The sequence below is a fragment of the Hyperolius riggenbachi genome, chromosome 7, assembly GCF_040937935.1.
Source record: "Hyperolius riggenbachi isolate aHypRig1 chromosome 7, aHypRig1.pri, whole genome shotgun sequence".
Lineage (NCBI taxonomy): Eukaryota > Metazoa > Chordata > Amphibia > Anura > Hyperoliidae > Hyperolius > Hyperolius riggenbachi.
The window spans coordinates 266,280,027-266,303,360 of record NC_090652.1 but is presented as its reverse complement, the minus strand read 5'-3'; the positions used below and the strand labels follow the sequence as shown (position 1 = coordinate 266,303,360).

Below are 23,334 nucleotides of genomic sequence, written 5' to 3'. Positions count from 1 at the left end.
GAGCCAATTAACTTATCTGTATGTTTTTGGAATGTGGGAGGAAACCGGAGTGCCCGGAGGAAACCCACGCAGACACGGAGAGAACATACAAACTCCTTGCAGATAGTGACAATATCAGACATACAGATCTCTCTGATGAGCTATTCTAAAATAGGTAAATATTTCTAATGGGAAATACTACTGATTGGGATGAAGCTCAATCCTTGGTTAAAGTTCCTCTTTAGGTGAATATTGGTAAAATAACTGATATTCTGCTATTAGTTGTAAAGGTAAGCAATGCCTAAAACATGTGCATGCTGGAGGGAATCTGCCACCTGAGTGTGCACATCGCGGAGATTCCCTCCAGTGTGCACGTTTTGGCATTGTTTACTTTGACAAAGAGTCACTAGTTGCCTCGAAATGTTGGAAAATTGAATGTGCAGCAATAAACACATTTTGATATACATATCTAGAGTTCTAATCTTCTTCCTTTTCATTGTACGGGTTCATCCAGTAACCTTTTGCTTTGAGCACCCAGGAACTACATGGACTACGATTTTATGGTGTGCATCGCCTCCATCCTCCAGAACTACCATCTCTAACCCTAAACGACAATCTAACCTATGCCTAACCCTAAAGGACCCCCCCCCCCCAAACCTATGCCTAACCTTAACTAACCCCCCCCCCCCCCACCCCTTAAAAAAATCTAACCTCCATCCCACCCGAACTACCCTTATGCCTCTGGCGCCCAAATTAACCGCTTTGAGTAAATAGAGGTTCGAATTTTGGTCTCAGTACTGCATACAGGAGAGAATTTACATTACTTCCTGTCGTCGATCTATGACTCTTCCACTAAGAAAGGAAATGAGGTGCAATCATCTTAGCTGTAGCCCAGACACCAATCTGATGCATGTATCTAATTAACGCGCCGGGAAATTTGGGCGCAGGGTTAAGCTGAAAAAGTCTCACCCTGCTCCTAGAGATGTCCTTGTGGAAGTAATTATTATTCCCCCTCCAGACCACCGTGGAGTCGGGAGTTAAAACGTAATACGGCTGCCAGCTACTGCTGGCGACCGAATTATGCTGTTTTTACAGTAATTTGGGCTCTGTGTCTCTTGACAGCTCCCAAATTAATATATTAGCGCTGCTACAGCCATAATTCACATTACGGCCAATGGTGGCGCATGATGCGCCCAAATTACATGCCTCGAATCTGACAGGTGTACTAAACTTTCTTCAACCTGTCCATGTTTGAATTACCAAATTTGGGCCGGTGTTCCCCTTTAATGTTAACACCGATTAATTGCTGGAGCCAAAATATACCCGTTGTACAAATAAGATGTCCACATACTGTAGGCTTGACAACGTACATGCAATAAGTAACGTTTTATTGCATTATCTGCCCCAGAGTAGAAATCTGATCTATGTTTGGGGATGTTAGGAAAAGTTATTTCCGCAGCTTGCTGTTTTGATTTGCTTCCTTAGAGAGTTATGTGTGCAGAAAAAATAAAGCAGTGGAACTGATGATTCCTCCTCGGCGCGCATAATTCTCCAGCACAGCGAGCCTGGGTGAGATACCATAAATACTAGGAAATTCTCTGCTGCAGTGAATGTCCTCGGGCCTTGTACTGTCAGTGATTTTCTGGGTTTACAAGCCGCAGCTTGTCTGAGATTCTTTCCCCGCAAATATTTTATCCACAAACAGTATGTTATAAGTTCTGTGGTATGTGTGGGGATCCAGATTCCTCTGTGCAGGGCTAGGCTGGGGAAGGGGGGGGGTACATCAGACCATTCAAAAACAATGGTGAGCACTGCAATAGGTGATGCTGAGGTTGCCTCCAGGTCCCCCTCTTGTCACTGCATTAGCTCTTTATTGGAGCTGCAGTGCTAACGATCACTTCAATATCTACTTTGAATTGTGGTAACCATTAACAGACTATGGTGGTGGCAACCATTAATAGACTAACTGTTAGCAGGGGCACAGCGTAAAATGTGCACTGAGGTTAATGGATTTGTAGCTACACCGCTGTCCAACAGTATACAGGTAGTCCCTGACTTACGAACGGCATGGATTCTGTGTTTCCATGGAAACAAGTCAAAAATGTTTTTTTTTCAATTTGGACTTGTGGTGTAATGGATAGCGGAGATGCCACCGCATGGGCAAGCGGCATGGTGGCTATCTCCGCGTCCCAGCTGGCGGCTGCTCTAGTGCACACAGATGGAGAACTACGCGCGCGCGCGCCAGGCGACAGGACCTTTATGCTGCTAGACGGGGAGTCAGCTGATCATGCCGATCAGCTGACTCCAGCTATGCTCCGGATTGGCTGAGTGTCTGGGGCGGCGCTGTGGAGCGCTGTTAGTATAAATAGGACTTGCTTGTAACTTGCAAGTTGTCTGCTGTTGCGAACATTTACGTGTGAGCGCACAGACCTGAGTCAGATCCCACAGTGTGTTAGAACCAGCTGGAGCCAGATTCTATTGATAGCTTTAAAGTACTATTGCTTGCTACTGTTTATCTGTTAGTCTAGTTCCCAGGTGTTGAGACCAAGGACCTCACACCTAAGACTAAGATTGAGAGATATTGTTGTTATCTGTTATGACCTTTGGCTTCCTGACTACTCTCCTGTCCTCTGATTTGGTACTTCCGCCCATCTGACTATCTGTTGCCAACCTTGCCTGCACCTGGATACCGAATCAGTCTTCCGCTTCTGTACAGAGGTGACACAGAGGGGGACACTGGAGGCACAGGGGGGCACAGAGGAGGTACAGGGGACAGAGATGGCACAATGTTCCGATTTAAGAACAGATAAAGGTTTAGAATGAACCTACAGTCCCTACCTGTAGAGTATTTATTTCCTTTTAAACAATATCAGTTGCCTGATCTCTTTGGCTTCGAAAGTGTCTGAATCACCCACCAGAAATAAGCATGCAGCTAAACCAGTCAGCATTAAAGGGAACCTGAGGTGAAAGTGATATGGAGGCTTCCATATTTGTATTTTTCTTTTATGCAAGCTGCCCGTCTCTCTATCTACTTGATCCTGAACAAGCATGCAGATTAGGTGCTCCTACTGAAGACTGACTGGATTGGCCACATGCTTGTTTTAGGGTTGTGACACTACTAATGCCAGAAGATCAGCAGAACTGCCAGGCAACTGGTATTGTTGAAAGAGAAATAAATATGGCTGCCTCCATATCCCTCTCACTTTGGGTTCACTTTAAGTCAAACATCTGATCTGCTTGCTTGCTCTGGGTCTATTGCTTAAAGGACATCCGAGGTAAAAATAAACTGATATGATAACCAACTGTGTCTATCCTATTTCTCCTAAAATGACTTTTTTAAATATCCCACAGTTTTATTTTATATTTAAATCTAGTTTAAGTTTCCAGTGACACTTTCATTGAAGTATGCCAGAGTTCAAATCGATGAACTATTGACCATTTTTATCTCTCCCCTGCTCTCTGAAGCCATTTACTGGCACGAAAGTGTTTTATGGCTGTAATTATTTATCAGTAAGGGTCATGCCATGGTTCGACCTGGACAGAAACTGTCACTTGCATACCTGATGTTTAACTCTTTCAAGCAGAAAAAGAAAAACACGACCAACCAACTGAATGACCAACTAATTTACATAACGTGCGCACAAGTGAAACTACGGATTACACGACATAGCCACATTTAAATCAAGTACATTGTTCAAATGACGTTGTATACACGTGGCCAACTGCACAATATCAGCCAACAGTTATGCGAGTTGATCCGCCAGATAGTTCAGAAAACCGCCCATTATCAGTCACTTGTCTTGTCATTTGCTACACCTACACAAACATGATTGTCGTCCAACAGACCAAAATCAGGCCACAGTCAGGCGGTTTGGTTGAGCGTGTGTATGGGCCTTTAAAGGATACCCGAAGTGACATGTGACATGATAAGATAAACATGTGTATGTACAGTGCCTAGCACACAAATAACTATGCTGTGTTTATTTTTTTTACCCTCTGCCTGAAAGAGTTAAATATCAGGTATGTAAGTGGCTGACTCAGTCCTGACTAAGACAGGAAGTGACTACAGTGTGACCCTCACTGATAAGAAATTCCCCTTTTTATCTATTTCTTGCTCTCAGAAGCTATTTTCTGCTAGGAAAATGTTTTATAGTTAGAATTTCTTATCAGTGAGGGTCACACTGTAGTCACTTCCTGTGTGAGTCAGGACTGAGTCAGCCACTTACATACCTGATATTTAACTCTTTCAGGCAGAGAAAGAAAAAAAGGAACACAGCATAGTTATTTGTGTGCTAGGCACTGTACATACACATGTCTATCTCATCATGTCACATGTCACTTCGGGTATCCTTTAAAGTATTGGAGGAAGAGGATCAGCCAGCTAATTTGCATTGTTTAAAAGGAAATGCATATGACAACCTCCATATCCCTTTTACCTCAGGTGTCCTTTAAGCGCAATCATTAAAACACAATAAATAAATAAAACAAATACGTTTAAAATAAAACGACTGTATTGTCCCTCTACCTGTGGCCATATTTTTACCACCATACACATGTGGACAATACATAAAGATCTCATTTTTCTCAGCTATGCCACCGGAGTAGTGATTATTAAGGCAGCGGTGACTCATGTGCAGCATTCACAAGGGGCCGTAAGAAATCGCTCAGCTCTTGGCAGAAACTAGGCAAAATGTTAATGTTGGAGTGTTGGAGAGATATTGCTGAATCACGTCTCTGTGTGCAGGAGCTGAGGTCGGAAATTGAGCTGGAGGTATCGGGAGACACTGAAGGACTTAACCTCCTGTTCACCGCGTTCTGCAACAACAAAACCGCCATTCCAAACAGCAAACGCTGCCAGCAAATCAAAGTCGGGGACAGAGTGAGTACACAGATATGATGCATGTGTATACCTATAATTACACGTGCACATGTATACACACACCTATTTATATCACTTGTTTACTTGCCAGCTGAAGTTATATTAATAGAGATCTGTTTTTAGTCATTTATTACATAGACTTTTAGGCAAAAACAACAGTTGTGCTGCTAACTTGGCAGGTTAGGGGGGTTAAAGTGATACGAGCTGATCAAAATCAGATACTTACCTCAGGATCCTATTGAGGCTTCCCTCGCTAGTACTCTGTTGTCCCCCGTTGCTGAGCGCTGCCCCTCCCTACATGCCGTGCAGCTCTTCTTCCTGAAGCGTGGCCAGGAAGTAGCCGTGCAAGCCTGCAGCTCTGGCTTACTGTGCATGCGGGCTCAGTCGGCTATTGCGCGGCCACGCCGCAGGAAGAAGAGCTGCACGGCCCTGATATGATTAGCAACAATGCATTGTTGCTGATGTTCCGGGGGGCCTTGCTCAGCGACGGGGGACATCAGAGCAGAAAGAGGTAAGTATCTAATTTTGCGATAGATAAGGTATTTGTGTTCTGCTCAGAGCTGGGACAAGGTCCTCCAGCACCCTAGGCTGAGACACCAAAGTGCGCCCCCCCCCCATCCCTTCCACCCAGGGGGGCCCCAGGGCCCCCAACACCTTCATCTCTAGTTATCTGGCTTGCAGTCACTGACATGTATACCCTTTTCTTATTTCTCTCTGCTTCCAATACAATAGGGAAATGATAGCTGAGTGAGTTGTGTGCCCCCTGCTACACTGCGCCCTGAGGCTGGAGCCTCTTTCGCCTCTGCCTCGGCCCGGCTCTTCTGCTGCAGCCACCCTCCATTATGTTTAGAGGGGGGAATTAAGAAACACACTCCTTGTTTGTCTGGGGTAGGAAATGACACCATAGCCAGATTCATACTTTATTCAAGCCAGACCAAATTTCTTCTGCTCCCTATCCATGTGCCCCTCCCATTCCAAGTGCCCCCCCCCCCATTCTGTGTGTAATTTACATACACACCAGACCGTCTCCTTAATGAACAGCTCCCTTGAGTAGCATCTCTCCTTTTCCATATATATTGCTCCCCATTTACACCCTCCCTTTTGCATCAGTAGGCTCATTTTCCATGTTCAGTCAACAGCTGCCCAGAGCCCGGGCCTTTGTGGCCTTTTCAGAAATCTGTCCCTGGATAGTACAGGTGTTGTACTAGTTGTTTGGGGGGGGGGGGAGGGTTTGCTGCCTGCACTCTTTTAGTCTGAATCCGTGTATTTCTGAACTGGATATGGTCTGGATCTGGGATTCTGCTATCCATCCTAAAAATGTGCAGGCAAGGCAAGCTAAGCAGTTTTTGCTTCTTTTGTGAACTTACTAGGTTTGCTCCTAATCTGCGCTTTGTCTGCATGGACTGCAAGTAAAGTTCTGGTCTGTTTTTCAGGTTTCCTTTAGTGTGACTATAAACTCCACGTCTTGCCACAAACAGACACGGCACATTGTAATAAAGCCCGTGGGACTTCAGGACAGCCTGGAGATTGAGATTCAGTCGGAGTGCTCTTGCTCTTGCAAGGATGAAGCTGAAGAGGAAAGCCCTGAGTGTAGCCAGGGAAATGGCGCACTGGAGTGTGGGGTGTGTGTGTGTAAGCCAGGATTCCTGGGAGCTCGCTGTGAATGTGACGAGGCCTCCCTGAACAGCAGCTCCTGCAGAGAGCTGGACACTTGTGGCGGGAGAGGAGAGTGCTTCTGTGGACAGTGTGTCTGCCATCCATCCCCATATGGACGGATCTATGGACCTCGCTGTGAATGTGATGATTTTTCTTGCGTTCGCCACAGAGGACTTACATGTGGAGGTAAAAACGGCAAAGGAATTTGAAGTGAAAATAAACGTATGATATAATGATTTCTATGTGTAGTACTGCTAATAAATAAAACATTATTAGCACAGATATGAGTCTCCTATTGTTTCCAGTACAAGAAGAATTAAGAAACTTCAGTTGTTATCTATGCAAAAGAGCTACTTTGAGCTCTGCGACTTTAGAAAGTTGTGGACAGCACTGTCTTTTGAAGCACTTATCTCAACTGTCTCTCATTGTTTCTTCTTTGTTTATGTTTTTTTTCTGCAGAGAAAAGTTCAAAGGGTCAGTAGCCTGCTCTGTGAAATAATTTAAAATGCTGAATGTAGCACGGAAACTGCAATTATTAGAGAATGATAAGAATATGACATTATTTTCTTTGCTACTAATGTTCTATTAATTATCCATATTACACCACTAATTCATTATATCATACGTTTTTTTTTTTCGTTTCAGTGCCACTTTAAATGTAAACCTTTAAAATATCATATTACATTAGATAATATGTGAACTTATACCATAAAAATACTGTATTGATGGCTGTAAAAAAAGTTGACTACCATGAGATCATCTCAGGCCTCTTTTTTTCTGTTAGCGTACAGATGTCGCTTATCAACCATTCCTTAGTGATTGTATTGAAAAACACACCAGGAAATGCATTTTACGGGTATGAACCCATTTCTTCAGGGCAATGAACAGTGTCTTGAGGTCAGAGTAGCATGGCTCAGTGCGCCCAAGAAAGCAGGTTCATATCCTTGAAACGTGTTTATTCATGATCAGAATCAAATTTATTTCGCCAAGTGCGGCGGTTGCCACGTTCGGAATTGTTTGTGGTACACATCGGCATAGTGCAAGTACAGCATAAAACAAGGTGGTGCATTACACATACATACATACATTGACATAGGCTTTGAAACATAGTAGTGCAGGTGCACGTGCAATGAAGAACAGACATAGAGTAGGTGCGTAGCGGCTGAACCAGCTAAATAGCTCAAAAGTTAATTAGTCCTAGGATCGAATGAAGAACAGCCACAGAGTAAGTGCATATGGCTATCTAATCCAGGGTGGCAAGCCTGCTGTGTGCAGGGCTCGAGTTCAGAAGGTGCTCTGCTTGGGGGAAGAAGGTGTTCCTGTGTCTGGAGGTTTTGGTGGAAATAGCTCTGTAGCGGTGGTCTGAGCGCATGCGGTTGAAGAAGCGGCTGCCAGGATGGTGAGGGTCTTGCGTGATCCTGTTAGCCCTTGTCCTCAGCCTGGATGCGTGCAGGAGGTCCAGTGGCGGCAGGGGTGAACCGAAGATTCTTTCTGCGGCATTGATTACTCTGTAGTCTGTACTTGTCACTTGTGGTGGCGCCTCCATACCAGACGATGATAGAGGAGCACAGGATAGACTCGATGGTGGCAGTGTAGAAGCTTGACAATAGCTCCTGTGGCATGCCAAACTTCCTTAGTTGTCTTAGGAAGAACAGCCGTTGCTGTGCCTTCTTCTGGCATTTGGTGGTGTTTTAACTCCATCTCAAGTCATTGGTGATGGTAGTGCCCAAGAACCGAACACTTGATACTCTGCTGACCTCCGTGCCATCGATAAAGACTGGGTTGAGTGGAGGAGGGCGCTTTCTGAAGTCCATGACCAACTTGACAGTCTTTGCAGCATTTAGGACGAGCATGTTGTCCTTACACCAGTTGCAGTTTCGCTTAATCTCACTGTGTGCGGTTGAAGTACATCGGTTAGTATATAGGGAGAAAAGATACGTTTTCTTACCTTTTAAACAGTTTTTAGATATTTTATGTTGTTTGGGTAGGTGGAAGTCAGAAGAGAGGACTCAGCAGGGTAGGAGGCTAGAGGAGGATGGGAGTATAGGTGGGAGTCAGGAGAAGTGGCATGGAGAGTAGAAGGATGAATAAGGGGTGGACTTCAGAATAGGTGACTTGGGAGTATCTACAAATCTCTCAGCGCAGACTGTGGGTAATGGGGTTGATTTATGAACACTAGAGCACAGAAATCAGAGCAAGAGTGGGGCAGTTGCTGAGATCAACCAGATTTCAGTTGTTGAATAAAAAATAATATTGGGTAACTGCTCCAATTTTCTTGCACTTGGCATAGTACATCAAGACCATTATATAGTAGCACCCAGGAGGTATATGCAGTCCAGAACGTTTTTACGTTGGTGAAGGAAAAGGTAGGTTTATTATAGCTTTAGAGCATCTCTGGTTCATAGACACTGATGTTTTGTGTTGTGATGTGTCTGCAGGCCATGGAGACTGTGAATGTGGCGAGTGTGCCTGCCACAGCGGATGGACTGGCCAGTACTGTAATTGTACAACAAGCATAGACCCCTGTATCTCGGAAACCGGAATCCTGTGTAGCGGAAGAGGAAAATGTGAGTGCGGCAAGTGTGTCTGCATTGGCCCAGGGGTCTCTGGCAATACCTGTGAGAAGTGTCCCACCTGTGGTGATCCCTGCGACTTTCAGAGGTAAGATGGTGTTATAAAGCTATTGAATCATGCTATTCTGTGAAAACTACTTCACAATGAACCCAGCACAGGTTGTAGCACAAAACGAGTCTTTTGGTCGCCACAAAAGAAGGTTGATATAGATACTGTGCATCTTAGATCGGGGCTATTGCTGGTATTCATGAGTGGTGTTTGTGTGAGGGTGGGGTCCGGTTAAGGTTTAGATATTTGACTGACGGAAAGTTTGTCTAAGAGGTCAGGAAGAGTAACGTCATATTAGGCATCAGAAAGGGGTAGGTTAGTATTGGGAATCAGTAGGTAGTTGACTTGAGGCATTTGGAGGGAGTAGGTTAGTGTCAAAGACCCAGGGGGGGCTGTGTTAGGCAACAGAAAGGAGTAAGTTACTGAAGTGTCAGAAAAGGATAGGTTAGTTTCATGTGCTGGGTGAGAGTATCTTAGTATCAGGCTTTAGGAAGGGATAGGTGGGGGTTACTAATAGGTGTCAGGAAGGGGTAGGTTAGTATTAATTGTCAAAAGGCTCCAGGAGGAGGTAGGTTAGTGTTAGGTGTCAGAAAGGGGTAGGTTAGTATTAGGAATCAGGAGGATGAACGGTAGGTTAGTATTAGTTGTCGGAAAGGGGTAGGTTAGTATTCAGGGCCTGTCTATCTTGGTCAGATAGTACCATCTGGGGTATAGATTTCATGCTCCCCGCAGGAGTATCCTGATGGAACAGCTGCATAAGGAGTTTGCGTCCAAAAATATGCAAATCGGTAATTAGCTCAAAAATGTCAAAATCATGGGTAGGACAAAACCCAAGTCCCTTAGCAAGTAAAGATAACATGGACGGAGAAATTTCATCCTTCGTCAAGTTAATCACCTGCCAGGATACATTATGAGCAGCAGGCACGGCCACAGCAGAATCGCCACCATCGATCAGTCCCCCTTCTCTAAAACCGCCGAGGATGAGCAGGACGAGGGTGCCACCCATCCCGCTCCCCCACAGGATCGCAATCGGGGGAACCCCCACATGCTCCTATGGGTTCCCCGGTTGGTTTGGGATTTTTCTTGAGCTTAGCCTGTTTCTTTTTATCTTTCTCTCTTTCTGCATTGGGTCGAGGTCTGATATTATATTTTTTAGAGGTATTAGTGAGAACCCCTGATTCCACAGACACCGCCGAACTGATGCTCTCGACTGAGGAGTCCGACTCCTCTGTCCTATCCGGCTGAACAGGTTCAAAATTAGGAATCAGGAGGATGAACGGTAGGTTAGTATTAGTTGTCGGAAAGGGGTAGGTATATTAGGTATCAGGAGGAAGAAGTTAGTGTAAGGTGTTAGAAAGGGGTAGGTTAGTATAAGGAATCAGAAGGAGGTTAGTAGGTTAGTATTAGTTGACAGAAAGGGGTATGGTAGTGTTAGGAATCAGGAGGAGGTAGTTAGTGAAAGATGTTAGAAAAGGGTAGGCTAGTATTAGGAATAAGGAGGAGGTAGTTGGTGTAAGGGATAGGTTAGTATTGGGAATCAGGAGGAGGTCCGGTAGGTTAGTATTTAGTTATCAGAAAGTGGTGTGGTAGTATTAGGAATCAGGAGAAGGTAGTTAGTGTAAGGTGTCAGAAAGGGGTAGGTTAATATTAGGCACCAGCAGGAGAATGATGGGGTTGTGCTAAGCATCAGGTGCGAGTAGGTTATTGTTGAGCATCCCAATCCTGACATCTAACCTACAACTTCCTGATGTCTAACACTAACCTACCCCTTCTTGATGCTTAACACCACTTAACTTGCTCCTGCCCAGTGCCTGACACCATAGCCTCCCCACCCACCCTCTCTGTTACCCTCCGGCTAACCCGCTCCGTAATATCACTTAAGCAAAACCTGTTGTGCATTCAATATTAAATCACACTCCTCACTGAGATCCGCTCACCAGAATTTCCAATTCCCTTGACCTGCTTCATAGTTACAGTTATAACCGAATGACATTTCTGGTCTTGGTAGTGGGATAACCTTTAAGCTGGAAATTGGACGGCCGTATAATGATATTGCTAGGGGCTTCATCTATTATAATTACACCCTTGTTTGGAAGCCAAAACTGCATTATCAAAAGTAAGTCCTGGAGATGAAGCACATCATTTATTTCTCCAGCCTCATCTCATTTACGAGATCCCTTTTCAGCGTAATACTTTGAATAGAATTCTGATGAATTTTGGGCCCTTGGGCAATCACAGGGGCAAGGTCAGGTGTCTGGAACATCAAACCCCCTGATAGCTGAAAAATGATTATGCATCACATTCAGGTGCGATAACTAAAGAGCCACATATTTATCAGACACGTCTGCCTGACTAATCCAGCCTGCAGGACTGTCACAAATATGCGGAACCGTAAAGGCTCCACAAGCTCTCCACAGCTGATCTTCACAACAGTGACGTATGGTCTGCAGAGTCTGCTGCAGAAGAATGGACTCTTTGAAATGAGCATTGCTTGATCACCTGTAGTTGTTTTGGGCAGAGGTGCAGCAAGGCCCAGGCAATCCAAGCAGTCGCTTGGGGCCTCACCCACAGCAGGGGCATCCCATGCAGCCAGACTGCCCTGTCTGGGACTGCCAACCCGTCACTCACACATAGACCTCAGATCAGCGACAATTGGCCTCAATTCACTAAGCAGTTTAGACTAGTCTACTTATGGTTTTTAGTCTACTGATGGTTTGGTGTAATGTTTTAGACCTATTTTTAGACCTGGTCTAAACAGGGCCGGTTCTAGTAACAGTGGGGCCCCAGGCCAAAATAACCAAGCTACCCCCCAGTAGATACCCCCAACCAAAAAGCGGCAGTAGGGACCCTTTGTTGCAGTCAAATTTCTCCCAGGACTTCTAAGCCATGGGCTGACACCCCATGGTTCTGCTGAAGAATCTGCAGGGTCCCTGGGGAGCAACAGTTAAGTTGGGGGGGAGACACCTTGGTGCCCTGGGGCAATTGCCCCTTTTGCCTCTATGGTAGTGCCGGCCCTGGGTCTAAAACATTTGTTAATTAGGTCGGTAAAGCAGGGGAAATGATCAAAAGATGCAATTCACAAAGGCAAACAAGGAGTAGCCACGCCCACTTTTCCTGACAGAGATTAGATCAGCTGATTTCTGTCAGTCATAGCTACTCGTTTGTGAATTGCATCTTTTGATCATTTCCCCTGTTTTACCGACCTAATTACCGAATGTTTTAGACCAGGTCTAAAAACAGGTCTAAGATATTACACCAAACCATGAGTAGACTAAAAAACATCAGTAGACTAGTCTAAACTGCTTAGTGAATTGAGGCTATTGTGAACAGAGGGGAGAGTGGAGCAGTGACCATGGAGTGCACTTCAGATGCAGAAGGGAGATCATTGCTCTTTTCCTGCATTTGAAGTGTGCCGCACGGTTACTATACTCTGCTCTCCTCTTTTTGGGTCGCTGACAATCTGCAGGTGTGTAAGTGTTGGGTATGGGGAGCCAGAAGGACACTATATACCTCCACTGACACCAATGCCCTATGGGGGGCCACCTTTGACTACCTATATAGGGGGTGGTAACCCATATTGGGGGAACACCTTGGCTACCCAGGGAGCCGGATTTACCTTAAGGCACTGTAGGCATGCGTCTACAAGCGCCTCATGATGGAAAGGCGGCTTACTCCTCTCCCCAAGTGCCTCCCTCCCTCCTTCCCTATGCGGTGGCCTGAGCAGAGAGTAAATGAGAGGTTACTGCCCAGGGTCTCTGCATTCCACTGACCAGATCTCCCTTCAGTCAGGGGCACCTCTAGCTTCCTAAAACTTGGCGGCAACTCTTGCTACTCAAGGATAGCACTGGTTAAGTTCATGGAGGGTGAAGTCTAGGGTGCCAAGACATCTGTGCCTATAGGCTCTTGTCGTGTAAATCTGGGCCTGTGGCTCCCTATATGGGAATGTCTACCTATACTTGGAAGTGGTGCACCTTTGGCTACCTACCTATACTGGATTGCATCAAAGAATGAGTCGGCACCACCCAAGTAGTTTTATAGCTCTTTTATGGTGTAGGCTGCAATGACAGACTGATGTTTCGAGCACTTGGCCCTTTCTCAAATTGCAATAGCCATGATACAAAGAACAAACACACGTGCACTTCTTAAATACATGCCCCACTGGGTGTCAACCAATCAGACACACAGTGGGTGGGGCTAAGAGACGGACCTGATGGGGAACTGATTCAACTAAACTAAAATTTGAGAAAGGGCCAAGTGCTTGAAACAGCAGTCTGTTATTGCAGTCTACACCATAAAAGAGCTATAAAACTACTTGGGTGATGCTAACTCATTCTTTGGTGCAATGGAGTGTACTCCTGGGGGGACAGGAGTAGGAGTCTGGGCACGCCAACCAGTCCAGGGGGTGCTCCTTCAACTTTTTGTGTTTACTACCTATACTGGATGACTTTATATTTGAGGGAGGGGCACATCCGGCTTCCTATTATAATGGGAGAAGGGGCCTCTCATGAGGGGGGGCACAAATTACGTGCAGCTTTGGGCCACAAAAACACTAGTAGCACCCCTGGTTTTGGGTGACTTATGCTTTTTGTGTTGTTTTTTTGCAGGCCGTGTGTTGAATGTTACCTGTTTTCGGAGGAGGAAAAGAAAGCGGCAGCTTGTTTAGAGACTTGTAACCTAATGGATGTCGCTGTCACCACAGATCAAGGTTTGTACATTGATACTGTAATAAACTTTTGGGATAGTTTTCTGTGAGAGTTCTTTCATTCCTGCTATTACCAGTTTCACGATAATGTCTACAGAGAGACTAATAAGAAATAGAAGCTGCTGAAGGCAGCGCTGCATCACCTACCAGGCAAGTTAGGCTGGTGCCTAGGGCCTGGTGGCTGTCCAGGCATCTGACAGCCAATTCCTTGGAGCCCCTCCTCCCCTCCCTACACACACACACACACACACACAGACTTTACCTTACTAAAAGGCCAGGTAGGAAACTAACATTAACTGCCTAAAGTCCCATTTTAACTTACAGCAAACTGAAAAATGAATTCAAAATAAACATACACACATCGTAGTTACCTCCCACGTAGTCTGCTTATCAATTTATTTCTCCTCCCTTGCATACTGTTTGTTTACTGTGATCGATTGTGAATTCTCCGTCCTCCATTTCAGCTTTTGGGTCAGCACCCGATTAACCTGCAATTTCTTCCATTTCTGAAAGTTATAACTGAAAGGACAACTGATGAGCAAGGTAAAGTCCATGTTTCCCTATGGCTCAAGTGGGTGATATTACAGTTTAACTTACCAGGAAGCTGTTGTAATAATGGCCATTTTCAAAATGGGGGACAGAGAATTCCAATGATCACGGTGGACAAACAGGATGCAGGAGAGGTGAAGGAGATTGATGAGCAGACTACACAGAGGTAAGTATGACGTTTGTATGTATTTTGACTTTATTTCAGGTTTGCTTTAAAGACTCCCAATGACTGCTTAACGCAGACCTGAACTTAGAACTTCATCTGTGCTCAACACAACAGCATAATATACAGTTACATAGTTAGTTTGGTTGAAAAAAAGACATCTGCCCATCAAGTCCAACCAGAAAAAAGAAAATTGTAATAAAAAAAATATATATAACCTTTAACCACTTCCCCTCCCCCAGGACGAGTAAGTTTGTCTCTGCAAAATGCCATAACTATGTGTAGGGACGTAGCTACTACGTCTTTCCTCGCTGTGCGTTCCCACTCGCCCCCCACGCTCGCTACCACCGATCGGTAGCTGCTAGATCAAAGAATCGTAACTCAATTCCCATTCATTGATCTAAGTCCCCGTGTGAATGAACGCTGCCATCTATCAGATCACAAAGACCATCCACGCAGTCCTTCCGGTTTGCGTACTAATAGTACACATACTGAAGTCACCACTGAGGACGTCTTGTGGCCAGATTGTACATCTACATTTTTTTTTTCAATAAAAGATCCCTTTTTACGTTTTAAATTAACCCTGACCTTCCACACTCCCCTACAGTTACCCAAATTTTTTTTGAAAAAAAGTATAAATAAAAAAAAAAAACATAAATAGTTACCTTAGGGACTGAACTTTTTTAATATGTATGTAAAGAGGGTATATTACCATTACTTTATAAATGATGGGCTTGTAATTAGAAGTGCACCTGTATTTCCAAATAAAATATTGGTGCTATACATTATACTAGGGAAAAATGGTAAACGTTGCAATAACCGGGACAAATGGGCAAATATAATGGGTGGGTTTTAATTACGTTAGCATGCATTATTTTAAAACTATAATGGCCAAAAACTGAGAAATGATTTTTTTCTTATTTTTTCTGTTAAAACACTTTTAGAAAAAAATAATTCTGACTAAAAAGTACCCCTTACATAGAGGGCTTAAGGGAAAGGGGAGGGGACAGACAATCATATAAATTCCCAAATTCCACTAGGTATTTTCAACCCAACCTCCACAATTGTATAACAATCAATAAACTGTGACCCGGTTGCCGTGAAAAAGGTAATACATTTATTAATTGTTTGTGACCTATCAAAGCATAAAATGGTGTACAAGGCACATTAAAACCAACAGCGCTGTTGTACACACCTGCGTCAGGGCGCTCACCAGACTCACCACGTTGTATGTCACACACACACACTAGCCAACCTAGGGAGCACAAAAAGGAGGGCCATCAAAAATTCATATTCTCCCAAACAGGATTATGATGATAGTCAAGCGATGAAGGATTGTCGTCAGTATCATACATTGCAATAAGTCCCGCAACATGCAAAAAGGGCTTTTAGGTAACAGAGTGATGATATGGCAAAGCACATGCAAAGCAGTCCCTGTTGCCTAATAATACAGTTATAGGGCTTTTAATATACTCACGACTCCATAGTCCTCAAAGTTCCTGGAGACGATGGATTTCACTCCCCACATATGCTCACAACAGGGGCCCCTGTGTGGTCTACACACTTAGACTCTTCTCTGCAAACTCCCAATGGCTAGGATTTGCGGTCCCCGTTCCACACGACAACCCCACTCCACCGGCTGCATTAGCTGTTCTGATCACCTCCAGGTTTCCGAGCGCAGAGGCACTGTTCACCCCTGCACGCCCACCATCTGTAGAGATCGTACACCCGCACTGCAGCTTCTCTCTAAGGACTTGATTCACAAAACAGTGCTAACTGTTTAGCACCGGTGTGCTAAACAGTTAGCACGTGAAGTGCCGTTCGCGGGGCTTTTGCGCGCGTAAATTGCCGCGATTCGCGCGACCGCAGACCTTTGCGCGCGCAAGTTGCCGCGATGCAAATTGCGCTCGCAAAAGTCCGCGATCGCGCGAATCGCAGCAATTTGCGCGCGCAAAAGTCCACGAACGGCACTTTGCGTGCTAACTGTTTAGCACACCCGTGCTAAACAGTTAGCACGGCTTTGTGAATCAAGCCCTAAGGCTTGTGGGTTATGCGTTCGGGCAGGCTTGCTCTCCTTTAACACCCAGCCATACCCCGATCTGATCATTGGGAGTCATGGAGAAGGACTGGTGGCAGGTCCGGTAAGCGGCAGGACGCAGACAAGCCAACTAGTTTCAACCGGTACTTCCGGTCTTCATCGGGGCGTGGCTTACTTGCGGGTGGTGGCTGGAAATAAATATCCCTCCGGCTCCTCCCGCTGCACGCCAGTTGGAGAAGATGTTGCATACAGTGGTGTGAAAAACTATTTGCCCCTTTCCTGATTTCTTATTCTTTTGCATGTTTGTCACACTTAAATGTTTCTGCTCATAAAAAAACGTTAACCATTAGTTAAAGATAACATAATTGAACACAAAATGCAGTTTTAAATAATGGTTTTAATTATTTAGTGAGAAAAAAAACTCAAAACCTACATGGCCCTGTGTGAAAAAGAAATTGCCCCCTGAACCTAATAACTGGTTGGGCCACCCTTAGCAGCAATAACTGCAATCAAGCGTTTGCGATAACTTGCAACAAGTCTTTTACAGCGCTCTGGAGGAATTTTGGCCCACTCATCTTTGCAGAATTGTTGTAATTCAGCTTTATTTGAGGGTTTTCTAGCATGAACTGCCTTTTTAAGGTCATGCCACAACATCTCAATAGGATTCAGGTCAGGGCTTTGACTAGGCCACTCCAAAGTCTTCATTTTGTTTTTCTTCAGCCATTCAGAGGTGGATTTGCTGGTGTCTTTTGGGTAATTGTCCTGCTGCAGCACCCAAGATCGCTTCAGCTTGAGTTGACGAACAGATGGCCGGACATTCTCCTTCAGGATTTTTTGGTAGACAGTAGAATTCATGGTTCCATCTATCACAGCAAGCCTTCCAGGTCCTGAAGCAGCAAAACAACCCCAGACCATCACACTACCACCACCATATTTTACTGTTGGTATGATGTTCTTTTGCTGAAATGCTGTGTTATTTCTACGACAGATTTACAGGACACGCACCTTCCAAAAAGTTCAACTTTTGTCTCGGCGGTCCACAAGGTATTTTCCCACAAGTCTTGGCAATCATTGAGATGTTTTTTTAGCAAAATTGAGACAAGCCTTAATGTTGTTTTTGCTTAAAAGTGGTTTGCGCCTTGGATATCTGCCATGCAGGCCGTTTTTGCCCAGTCTCTTTCTTATGGTGGAGTTGTGAACACTGACCTTAATTGAGGCAAGTGAGGCCTGCAGTTCTTTAGATGTTGTCCTGGGGTCTTTTGTGGCCTCTCGGATGAGTTTTCTCTGCACTCTTGGGGTAATTTTGGTCGGCCAGCTACTCCTGGGAAGGTTCATCACTGTTCCATGTTTTTGCCATTTGTGGATAATGGCTCTCACTGTGGTTCGCTGGAGTCCCAAAGCTTTAGAAATGGCTTTATAACCTTTACCAGACTGATAGATCTCAATTACAGTACTTTTGTTCTCATTTGTTCCTGAATTTCTTTGGATCTTGGCATGATGTCTAGCTTTTGAGGTGCTTTTAGTCTACTTCTCTGTGTCAGATAGCTCCTATTTAAGTTATTTCTTGATTGAAACAGGTGTGGCAGTAATCAGGCCTGGGGGTGACTACAGAAATTGAACTCAGGTGTGATAAACCACAGTTAAGTTATTTTTTAACAAGGGGGGCAATCACTTTTTCACACAGGGCCATGTAGGTTTTGAGGTTTTTTTCCTCACTAAATAATAAAAACCATCATTTAAAACTGCATTTTGTGTTCAATTATGTTATCTCTGACTAATGATGAGCAGAAACATTTATGTGTGACAAACATGCAAAAGAATAAGAAATTAGGAAGGGGGCAAATAGTTTTTCACACCACTGTATCTGTCCGGGTTGGAAACCCCGATACCCCTCAAAGAAAGCTTAATTGGTGGTGAAAAAAACAAGATATAAATTGTTTTGTTGTGATAAGTAGTAATAAAGTTATAGGCGAATGAATGTAAGGAGTGCTGACAGGTGAAAATTGCTCTGATTTTTTAAGGGGAAAAACCCTTTAAGGTGAAGTGGTTAAAAAAAAACATTTCTTTGTTATAGCTGATACAAATCCTGCAATAAATCTGCAGTGTGTTTACTTCCTGCTTTCACGGATGCAGACATAGGGTTAACATCCTGTGTCTACAAATTAGCAGCTCTGCCATGGCAGAGGAGAGTCCTGAGCGGACACAGCTAAAGAGATCAAATTACAGGGGTAATTAGTCACTGGTGCATTTCTCTATGTTTTTCTTCTGTCATGTTGTGCAAGAGTTTCAGGTCCACTTTAAGATTAATATCTATTTATTGGGTATATGTATAGCGATGTACAGGATCCTCCATAGAGCTGCCACTAAGCACAGAGCAAATCACCACTAAAAAGCCCTCAACCATAAATAACTTCTCCTGTTCTATCTACAAGCGGGATAGATTACACCAAGTCGACATGGCTTGTTTTCTTTACTTAACTGACTCCAACTGTTGTGACAACTTATAAGAAGCCAAGCATGGGAAAACGCCGCCTTGGGGTATCACTATCCCATAATAGAAGAATGTCTTCTGCTACCCCAGAGTCTTCAGGTAACTGGAAGTAATAGAGAACATTCTGTTTCCTCTTAGCTCAAATAAGCCTATTAGGTTCCTCTGGCACAGTCCGAGTGCCATTGTTAAGGTTTGCTGAAGAGCGGCCATTTTGTGCTTCAGATGAACAGCCCTGACTGACAAGCACGGAATGTACTTAGACAAGAATAATCAAAGCCAGACGCAGGTATCTTCCTGCAACCCAGGCTGAGAAAAACAAAGAAATATTGAACTTTCTCTGGCAATTTTCTCTGCCGGCTTCCATCTTAACCGTTGGTGAGCTCGGACTGACATGACAATCCATCAGGGCCGTTGTTTTGATGTCATCCATTTCATTTCAGCTGTCTCTTTCTCTTCTCATCCCTTCAGATTTCTCCGAGGATAAATCTATTTTCTGTAGCATGCAAGGTGAAAATGAATGTGCTATTACGTTTTGGATGGCGACGGACGAGCGGGGAAAGAAAGTCATTTATAACCTGCACCAAAACGGTAGGCATTTAATATTGTCTGTCAGAGATTATAATGTGAGCCGTGGAAAAATGTGACAAATGGGACCTGCCTGACAAAATGGCTGGCGAACACAATGCGGCCATTTAGCGCATATATCTTATCTCGTTTGCCGCTGACATTGGGCGCAGAAATGTGTTTTTATAAGCAATAGCTATTATCAGGCATATGCAAAGCAGCAAAATATGGAGCAGGGAATGAAACATTGAATGAATATCTAGCAAAAATCTAATGGCATGGAGGTTGGTTCCTCCTACGTTCTGAAGAATGCAGCGTAGAATATATTTCTGCATGATCATTTATTGTTACAGTATGTTTGTTATTTTTAAAACTAGAACAAGAAAGAGTACAAACTATAGTGATAGTATATGTATAACAAAAAAAAAAAAAAAAGTTCAAAGAAATTCTGAATACTGGACCTGATTCTACAAAGAGAGAAAATCTCACTTTAGGGAGGATTCACTAAAGAATATTAATCTTAACGTGTGCAGATAGTGCGCGTTAAGATTACCAGCATGTACAAAATGTGCGTAGCAAGTTACGCAAATTGTGTAACGCGCTATGGGCTTGATTCACTAAACCGTAATTAAACCGTTATAACTCAAATATCACACCTTATCAAAGATCACACCTTATGAAACGATATCACACTTTATCAAAGATATCACACCTTATCAAAGTTAACACGCCTTATCAGAGTAGCACAGCGAGTGCTACAAACTAATGCCTGCTAATTGGCAATGGCACTCGTCCTGCCCTGAGCCCCTGCGGGTTCGTAGGGCTCACTATGCTACTCTGATAAGGCAGGTTAACTTTGATAAGGTGTAATAACTCAAATATCACAGCTTATAAAAAGATATCACGGTTTAGTGAATCAAGCCCTATATACCGTGTTTCCTCTAAAGTAGGACATCCTCCTAGAGTAAGGCCTAGTACATATTTCGAGCTTGCTCGAAATATAAGACCTACTCTTAAAATAAGCCTAGTGGCTGAGGACGTCCCGTCCGTCTGAAAGTCCCCCCACCAGTTTGGCCCGCTCCCACTGTACCTCCTGCCGACCCCTCCAGAAAGCCGCACTGCCCGCCAACATACGGGTACCTCTACTGCAGATCAGCGATGTAAACTGCTGATTCCCCCACCGCCGCTTCTGGCCCCGTTCTGCCCTGCCTGCTGGAATTATTTTCAAACCGCAGATCAGCAGTAAAGTGTGGTTACGAAAGCTAGTTACACTGTAACAACGCTTCCATGTACAGGAAGTGACATCTCTGCTTACTTCCTGTACACGGAAGCGCTAGTACAGTGTAACAAGCTCTTTTCCCCACACTTTACCGATGATCTGCGGTTTTAAAGTTATGCCGGCAGGCAGGGCAGAATGGGGCCAGAATCGGCGGTGGGGTAATCAGCAGTTTACATCGCTGATCTGCAGTAGAGGTATGTTGGTGGGCAGTGCGACTTTCTGGAGGAGGGGGTCAGCAGAAGGTAAAGTGGACGTGGGGGTATCGGGGAGCACAAGAGGCAAATATATTTAAGACCTCCCCGAAAATAAGACCTAGGACAAGTTTTGAGGGAAAAAAGAATATAAGACAGTGTCTTATTTTCGGGGAAAGATGGTACCGGTGAAATTAAAAACATTAGAATATCATGCAAAAGTTAATTTATTTATGTAATACAACTTAAAGGGTGAAACTAATATATATATACATATATATATATATATATATATATATATATATATATATATATATATATATATATATATATATATATATATATATATATATATATATATATATATATATATATATGTATGTATTAATTATATATACTCATTACATGTAAAGCAAGATATTTCAAGCCTTTATTTGTTATAATTTTGATGATTATGGCTTACAGCTTATGAAAATACCCAAATCAAAATCTCAGACCATTAGAATATTGTGAAAATGTTCAATATTCTAGACTCAAAGTGTCACAGACTGACCAGCTAATTAATCCAAAACACCTGCAAAGGGTTCCTGAGCCTTTAATTTGGCTCTCAGTCTGGTTCAGTAGGAATCCCAATTATGGGAAAGACTGCTGACCTGATAGTTGTGCAGAAAACCAGCATTGACAACCTCCATGAAGAGGGAAAGCCTCAAAAGGTAATTGTAAAAGGAGTTGGATGTTCCCAAAGTGCTGTATCAAAGCACATTAATAGAAAGTTATGTGGGAGGGAAAAGTGTGGAAGAAAGAGGTGCACAAGCAGCAGGGATGACCACAGCCTGGAGAAGATTGTCAGGAAAAGTGTTGTGGACTTTCACAGGAAGTGGACTGGGGCTGGGGCATCAAGAGCCACCACACACAGATGAATCCTGGACATGGGGTTCAAATGTCGTATAGCTCTTGTCAAGCCGATCCTGGAAAACAAACAGTGTCAGAAGCATCTTACCCAGTCTAAAGAAAAAAATAACTGGTCTGTTGTTCAGTGGTCCAAAGTCCTCTTTTCTGTTGAGAGCAAAGTTTCTGCAGTCTATTGATTTGGGGAGCCATGTCATCTGCTGGAGTTGGTCCACTGCGCTTCACTAAGTCCAGAGTCAAAGCAGCCGTCTACCAGGAGATTTTGAAGCACTTCATGCTTCCTTCCGCATTCAAGCTTTATGGAGATGCTGACTTAAATTTTCCAGCAGGACTTGGCACCTGCCCAAAGTACCAAAACCTAGTTCAACAACTATGGTATTACTGTGCTTGATTGGCCAGCAAACTTTCCTGACCTGAACCCAATAGAGAATCTATGGGGCATTGCCAAGAGACCGATGAGAGGCATGAGACCAAACAATGCAGAAGAGCTAAAGGCCACTATTGAAGCATCCATACCATGATGCTTTGAGGTAGTAATTGATGCAAAAGGGGCCCAAACCAAGTACTGAGTACATATGCATGTTTATATTTTTCAAAGGTCAGTTTTCAGTTAGTTTTTTTCTTTGTCATTTTTCACTTTAAAATATTTGTTTTATTGATTTCTTGTAATATTCTAATTTCCCGAGATTTTGATTTCGGGGTTTTCATAAGCTATAAGGCCCGGTGCACACTAAAAACCGCTAGCAGATCCGCAAAATGCTAGCAGATTTTGAAACGCTTTTTCTTCTTTTTCTGCAGCGTTTCAGCTAGCGTTTTGCGGTTTTGTGTAGCGGTTTTGGTATAGTAGATTTCATGTATTGTTACAGTAAAGCTGTTACTGAACAGCTACTGTAACAAAAACGCCTGGCAAACCGCTCTGAAGTGCCGTTTTTCAGAGCGGTTTGCGTTTTTCCTATACTTAACATTGAGGCAGAAACGCATCCGCAATCCAAATTCTGCAGCAGCCCGGGAGTATGCGTTTCTGCAAAACGCCTCCCGCTCTGGTGTGCACCAGCCCATTGAAATACATTACCCTAGCAGATCCGCACCCGCAAGCGGATCGCAAACTGCAGCCGAACCGCTCTGGTGTGCACTAGGCCTAAGACATAATCATCAGAATTATAACAAAGGCTTGAAATATCTCACTTTGCATGTAATGAGTCTATTTCATGTATTAGTTTCACCTTTTAAATTGAATCACTGAAATAAATAAATTTTTGCACAATAATCTAATTTTTTGAATTTCACCTGTACATGCACTACTTTACTTTGC

General features: G+C 43.8%; 1 protein-coding gene across 5 annotated transcripts in view; it reads left to right on the top strand.

Moving 5' to 3' along the window:
• Positions 1-23,334, top strand: part of ITGB6 (integrin subunit beta 6) — a 201,106-nt gene that overhangs the window by 165,968 nt on the left and 11,804 nt on the right. For all 5 annotated transcript variants that reach the window (XM_068245647.1, XM_068245650.1, XM_068245648.1 and 2 more), the window contains 5 exons: positions 4,724-4,858; positions 6,292-6,700; positions 8,953-9,175; positions 13,741-13,841; positions 19,548-19,667. In XM_068245647.1, the coding sequence (XP_068101748.1) occupies positions 4,724-4,858; positions 6,292-6,700; positions 8,953-9,175; positions 13,741-13,841; positions 19,548-19,667 (988 nt within the window). The remainder of the gene's footprint in view (positions 1-4,723; positions 4,859-6,291; positions 6,701-8,952; positions 9,176-13,740; positions 13,842-19,547; positions 19,668-23,334) is intronic.